Below are 7,404 nucleotides of genomic sequence, written 5' to 3'. Positions count from 1 at the left end.
TAGGGAAATTTAAGGTATATACAGACATTTGGGGATGGGGTGTTATATCATGTTAAAAATGGCCACCCAATCTAACTTAGTTCACCAATATGCAAACCTTCACTTAGATCCTTAATTAGTAGGGCTGTGTGAAGCTTTGGTCCCTGATTTGATTCGGTGGAGATTTGACCCAATTCAGTGGCCAAATCTCTGAATCTGAATCAAATCAGGAGACCCTTTAATCTCTCTGAATTGAATCGGAACCCTCTGAATTGATTCAGAGAGATTCAGAAAGATTTGGAAATTCAGCCATAGACACAGCTTTAAATTTTTTTTCTACATACCTCAAGGCACCAAGTGGTTCATGAATGCTGTGATGCTTGGGTGGGTGGATTTTTTTTTTTTTAATTTTGGCTCAAACAAGATGGTTTGGTCGACCAGCAATAAACTCTTTCAATTAGGAGTTTCATTTGATGTCAGCCCAAAACTACTTTTGTGATGTGCTGGGAAATTTATTTAATTCTTCCAGAATTCACTGAATTTCCATTTTTAAAATTAATCTTATTTTTAGCTAATTCCTGATCTTGGTAACAAGGAGGATTGCAGAGCATTTGTAACGTTGAGTCTTAATTTTAAAATTTCAACATTACTTTACAACATTTATTCCCAAGAAAAGGATTTCTCTACAAAATTGGGAGAGCAGTACTTTTAGTTTATTCGTCATCCTTTAAAGAAAGGTGTAGCATTTCTGCTAACTCTTTCATTCTGCCTATTATAGTTGATGCTCCCTGGCTCTTAAAGTACTCAACATATATCATGAAATTCAAAAGCTTCTATTTGCACTTACTCTCTCCCCCTACCTTCCTACCATTGGAAATTTAAAAATTTGCCCAATTTTAATGGGCAGCCAATGTTAAGTGTGCAAGTAGAGGCCAGATTTCCTGATTCTGAATCCTGTATTTAAATTTTTCTTCAAGTAAGCTACAGGCACTGAAAACTGCATTTAACCCTTAATAATATTATGTAAAAGATTAAACTTGCTCACACTGCCTTAACAAACACACACCAGCCTAGCTTGGAAGAGACAGTTTCATTCATGTCTTCACTACTGAATTGTGACAAACAGGAAATACAGACTGTCAAGCAGCAGAGTAGTCTAATGGATGAGCGCAAGCTTGGAATCTGAGGACATTTGCAATGCTCCCAATTTGCCACAGGTCTGTCACGTTGGACACGTTGTCACCTTTAAACCTATTTTGCCTCCCAAACTTCTCTTATCCTGTCTAATTAGTTTGTAAGCTACAAAGGCAACGACTGTCCCTCATCATATATATGTTATTGCATCATCTAGCAGAAGACCCTAATCTAGGCTGCCAGGCAACTTTATGAAAGTACTAGCTTCCTTCCCCTTGCCTCCTCCTAATTTTGACTTGACCCAAACCAGAAACTAAAATGTAGGGGAAAAAATTAATATTCTAAATGCAGCTAGAAGAGGAATAGCCCAGGGTTACATAAAATATGTTATCAGAAGTATGAGGAACAGTCCAGTCTTACAATGGGCAGATCTAGTATTTTCAAAAGGGTGGTGCAGATGGTGTGGTGCTTCACCACATATAACACAACACATTTTTCTCTAGTTCAACTAGAATTTTTACTAATATGCTGAGGGCCTAGCACTATATTATTCAGTTTAAGATCAAAGCAAGAACAAATATAACTATTAGACTGTGTTAGAGTTAAAACAGTCTGCAGAGCTGTGAAATAGTTGGGAGACATTACCAGGAATGGCTAGCAAACAGCACAAATCACAAGAGAAAGCATAGCTTGATTCGTGGAACATCAAGACCCTTCAAAAGGATAGAGGATCATTAACATGTGTGGAGCAGAGAGATCAACAGAAATCAAGGAGATGATAATGAGCCATAAAGTCAACCAACTCCTTCTGTGCTGCCTGAACAGAAAGACCTCTGCCCCTCCACCCCAGCAGTTGGTTGTGAAGTGCAGATGGAGCAGAAATCAAAGGGGGAGTGGGGGTGCAGGTGTGCCCATGAGTCTCACATGAAATATGCTCTCAGAAGCATGGAATCTACATATCTACCATATAAAAACTTACCACACGCTTTTCCCGAAAGTCGATTCCTACTGTTGTGATGAATTTGGGGTTAAACTTGTTGTCTGTGTATCTATACAGAAATGTTGTCTTCCCAACCCCAGAGTCTCCAAGGGCCAGGAGTTTGATCAGATAGTCATAGTCCCCATCAGTCATAGTGCTGATCTTTATGGACCTGCACAAAGAGAAGAGAAGGTTGGGAAAAAAAATTAAATTAAAAATGTGAGAGGCAAAGGAGTTTGTGGACTACAAACAGTCCTTGTCATGGCTGTTTTTTCCTCAGATCTAAAGAGGAATGCAATGCATTAGAAAGCTTGCCTACGCCTATTCCAACCATGCAGTTGGCCCACAAACATCCTTTCCTTACTTTATTTCTTGGGCCATCATGCCTATATCACTTCAACACTAAATTAAAAATGAATTTTAAAAGAACTTTATATATTAATGATTATTAAAAAGTGAAAAAAGTATCAACATTTTCCTAGTCCACAGAACTCCAATTGTCTGTATGAAAATGTTTATTGTACAATGGCAACTGTACTACACTATCCAGCCCAGATGCCAAAAGCAGCTTTTTCCCTTAAGGGTGGCTTACCCAATACTGCCAGGTTTTGCAGACCATGCTTAACTCACATTTACATGAGCTGTCCCATTAACAGCCTGGGTGAAATAAATGATCTTCAAGTAGAGGAGATCAGACCAGAGTGGACTGGATCTATGAAAGCCATTTCATTACATAGTGATATAAACAGTTGAAATCTTGATATTTCAAGATTCAAGAGACATAGGAAATTGTTTAACAAGATCATAGAATCGTAGAATAGGGCTGGAAGAGACCTCCAGAGGTCATCTTGTCCACCCCCCTGCCAGAGATGGGATCATCCCTATCCAAACTATCTAATACAAACCATAATCTAAACTCTACATAGGATCCGTCAGGCCAGCCCTGCTTTCTTTGTGTAGATGTTCTTCAAACTAAGTGGTTGCACTTCTGAGACTTCTTGACTCCAGACATCTGCTTTCTACTGTTACTTTACAACACCTCTTTGTACTTGGGGATCCCTGAAAAACAGCTTCTGCTAGAGATGAGGGAAGTTCCTAAGCCTTTTGCTTTACTCAGTCTTCTCTCGTTCAACCACAGTAAATCATTAATTGCGAAAAGATACCTCCACCCTCCAACAGAAGTGCTATTCTCCAACCAAGAGAACATGCTAGGAAGCATTACTAAAATGTGTACATTAAGCCATGAAAGCAGTAGCTCTCAACCTTTTTACGTTCAAGGGATCCCTTGGAAAATGCCAGCTCTTAGCTCTCTCATTGTTTGGCTACAGAAAAATAATAGAGCAATTCTTCTGCTGCAAAGAATGCAAAAAAACCACAACAGGTCAGAGTATTTTTAACACTATAAACTTCCTTTATGATGTCTCTGGGTTTATCTTGTTCCGTGTTTTTCATGTTTGCACACCTATCAGCACCAGAATTCCTTAGCACCCCTGGAAAGGATTACACATTCTGTAAGGTATCTGTGGTTTTTCTCTTCCTCCTACTTCTGACTTGTAGAGTCCCTTTTTAGTGTCTTTTATGTCCCTTGCCAGTTACACCCACGCTTGTAGCTGGGTTATATTAACAGGAACATCACTTGAAAATCAAGGGAAGTCCGAGTAATTCTTCCACTCTATTCAGCTCTGGGGAGGCCTCACTGGGAGTACGACATCCAGTTTTGGGCCCCACCCATCGAGAAGGATGTGGACAATTTGGAAAGAGCCCAGCAGAGTGACAACAATGATCATGGGCCTGGGAAGCAAGACTTATGAGGAAAGGCTGAAAGAAATAGTGTTATTTAGTTTGGAGAAGAGAAAACTGAGCAGGGGGTGGGATTTGATAAGTCTTCAAATACCCGAAGACCACCTGGGAGGCTGCACTTCTTCACTGGTCCAGGATGCATGCTGCATGTGGTACCTGGTCCAACCAATCCAGAACCCTTGAACTGCTCTTGGGTGAGGTGCAGTGTTGCAGGCAGGCTGGAGTGGGCATCATGTGCAGCACAGATCCCAGACCAGCTGGGGTAGGTACGGTTGTATGTAGCATAGATCCCAGAGTGGGCACCGCATGTGTGGGATCCGGCATAAGGTGGCAGGGAGATTGAAGCAGGGGTCCATGGACCCAATCCAGCCCATAAACCAGCCCCATGCCACTCATCTGATGAGTCTGATAACACTGGTAAAGGGGAAAAAAAAGACAAAAAAGGTGGATCATACATCACCTAAGAACAAAAGAAACTTCTGCCTCCCTGGTAGCCCAAAATGCCAGACTTAGCTAACCGGAGCTTGGAGTTCATTATAACTCTGCCACTTTTACTCATTCATTTACAGACTTTCCCCTTTATGCTGAAGATAGTCTCAAAATCATGACGAGACCTCCTGACTCCCTGGCAGAACCTAGCTATTTTAGATCCTGTCTGAACAAAGCAGGAGCACACAAAGGTCATGTACCATCTTTTCTTTAATGATGAACAACCACAAAAAGCTACTGCATAGTGGCAGCACTAGAAAAAGAAATGTTCAGAGAACTACTGCCATTTGTGATGAACTTAAAGACAGTTTCATTGACTTAAACAAATGAGCACTGGCTAGAATTCATGTTTTGGAGCATCAGTGCCCCAAATCAGAAGTTTGCAGGATGCACACACCCTGCTAATAGATTAATTATCTTGGGAGACAAAACTCTGGGATGGGAAAAACCAAGGGTTTAGAAGCTTTCCATTCCACAATGCAACATGCATGTGATATTTTGAAGGCACTCTCATGGCAAAAAAAAAAAAAAAAAAAAAAAAAAAAAAAAGACTGCTAGCTGGGTGGTCAGGACACTCACTTATTACTTCCAGCAGGCAGTTTATTATGACAATGAAAATCACCATTAAGCTCTACTTCCAACACATGAAGATACCTGAAGTATGACTGATCTTTAGACAAGTTGTACTAGTTGATATGAGTTTTTCAGAGAGATGGTTGACATGGATATTATTCCGAGTCAGACAAACTTAAATAAAAAGTCCTCGGATTCAAGACAACATAGGAGATAAACAGGGATTCAGTGAAACCAGATAACCTGTGTAGTTCTGCTGATTACTTGTTCTGTGACCTTGGGCACTCAGAGCAACAGAGCCACAAGAAAGCTATCATCTACACCAGTCTCTCAGCCAGTAGGTCATGACTCCCAGAAGACTCAGAAGATTGTATTACATTTAAATTAAGGAATTTTTTACCCATTCTCCATACAACCCCTTACTCTTGAAGACAATTATACCATCAGCCTCTTGGAATACATATGCAGTATGGATTTTCATTCTACACATTCAATAATGCACGTTAGTTACTGAACATTTAATTTAGTACTTGCTCAATGAAGTACTAACTAAGTGCACGGTAACTATAGTTACTGTGCGGTAGTGCCGGCGCACAGATTTTTTGTGAGGCTTGCTGCGCAGTAGCCTAATAACACTGTGCAGCCCTGTATTAGCACAGGTTTTGACCAGCCCACTAGTGCACAGTGTTGTTAGGTTACTGACCAGTGTCTCATGTAGACATGCCCTCTTATTTTTATATTTATTATAAAGATGAGGGACCACATATTTGTTTTAACTTGGAATAAGAGGTCAAGAGCCTGAAAATGTTGAAAAGAACAGAGTTAAAAACTAAGAACAATAGTTATCTACATTTTAAAGGCCCTGAGATCATAAAATTAGGATTAGGTACATACAGGGTGCATCTACACATATGCTTTACTGTGGAGTAGACTAATTAGCTCCACAGTAAAGTGTCACCATCTACACATGTGCTGGTATTTGTGTGCAGTAAATGAATTAACTCTGCCATAGGATAGTACTGTCAGGGACAGTGCTATGTTATGGTGAGGTACTTAACTGTGCTGCAATGCACCTATAAAGACTGAAAATTGCTCCTGGTCAGCCCAGCCAGCTGGGAGCCTGCTCTACCTCGGCTCAAATTGCTGCTATCCCCGGCGCTGTGCCTGGAAGCAGTTTGTTCCGGCATGAACTGCTGCAGGATTTATTGTGTTATATTAATTTCACATGTAGATGCACCCATTGTACAAAACAGTTTACCTTTATTAATCTGAGTACCCTACGTAAATGAAAGTCTTTGCTTCCTCTGGAGTTTAGTTAATCCCAGTATGGATGGGCTTCCATTCTATTTAGGTTTCTCTATTATGCCTATTGCCACGATACCAGAGCTTAAATCCCTGGGTCAAATTCTGCTCTCAAATAGTCCTATTTATCCCAATATAATGATAAAAGTTTCAGTCAAAACATGGTTTTGCTCCACGGGCATTAAAATGAAGTACCAGCTTGCTTTTGACTAACAAATGGAAACTGATCCAAATGTAGGCCAGTCACAATTTGTTCTATTTAAGGCAGCAAAAGGGCCAAATTCAATACAGTTCAACCAGCACACATGAGCTTTCACAGATGCAAGGCAGCTCAGGGAGGCTGTACAGCTTTAGGTACATCTTTTGACTTAGAAATGATCAAAAGTTTAATAACAGAAGCTTCTGTGGCAGTGTTAATACCTTTCTACTCCAGAGGGAGTCCAAAGCACCTGAGGCGTAGTCTTACAGAAATTCTTTTGATACTCTTTATCCTTGCAGAGTATAACAAGCTGACCACAGGTTCCCCACAGCAGTATGGTTACTTCCTTCCTGTCTCTCCCCTGTACATCAAGTCTAGGACCAGAATTTCTTTGTCTATAACACTTCTCTACGCTGTTCTCTCACTATTTATATGTAGCAGATAAAGAAAGCTCTCTTGAGAAGTGACCATTTTGTTAGCTTGCCATCTCAGGTTACTTAGATTAATATTTCATACTAATGATCAGATGCTGAAACCAACTGGTGGTTCTACTACCTCATATACTTTGGACGTTTGACTTCTCTCAACCAGGTGTAGAAAGGTTTGAGGGTATAGTTAAATGTACAAAGATGGACCTATAAAGGAATGCATAATGAGTTTGCCCAATATTTATTGGATCTCTAGGCAGGGAAAAAGAGAATAGAAAAGGACTTAACACATAAGCTTAATGGCTCCAGCATGAGCTCATCAAAGGTATTGCCATCATTGGCATCAAGTAATTCTCTAAAGAAGAAAGAGATACTGGGAGCGTCTAACATGTACATTAATGTGCTTTTCCTAATGCGCATAAAATTTAGTACCTCCAATGTTAGACTCGGAAGCGGCGAGAGACGCGCGGGTGAAAGCTCGCTGCGCCCCCGCTCCCCCGAAGCCCCCCAGAAGCCCCCCA

At 40.6% G+C, this 7,404-nt stretch overlaps 1 protein-coding gene across 6 annotated transcripts in view; it reads right to left on the bottom strand.

The window, feature by feature from the left end:
* Positions 1-7,404, bottom strand: part of RAB27B (RAB27B, member RAS oncogene family) — a 64,635-nt gene that overhangs the window by 24,645 nt on the left and 32,586 nt on the right. For all 6 annotated transcript variants that reach the window (XM_006018860.2, XM_006018861.2, XM_025198169.1 and 3 more), the window contains one exon: positions 2,093-2,264. In XM_006018860.2, the coding sequence (XP_006018922.1) occupies positions 2,093-2,245 (153 nt within the window). In that variant the 5' untranslated portion in view covers positions 2,246-2,264. The remainder of the gene's footprint in view (positions 1-2,092; positions 2,265-7,404) is intronic.

The sequence above is a fragment of the Alligator sinensis genome, unplaced genomic scaffold (genome assembly GCF_000455745.1).
Source record: "Alligator sinensis unplaced genomic scaffold, ASM45574v1 scaffold701_1, whole genome shotgun sequence".
Classification (NCBI taxonomy): Eukaryota; Metazoa; Chordata; order Crocodylia; family Alligatoridae; genus Alligator; species Alligator sinensis.
Note: the sequence above shows the minus strand (reverse complement) of the source record. Positions and strands in the feature narration are given on the sequence as shown.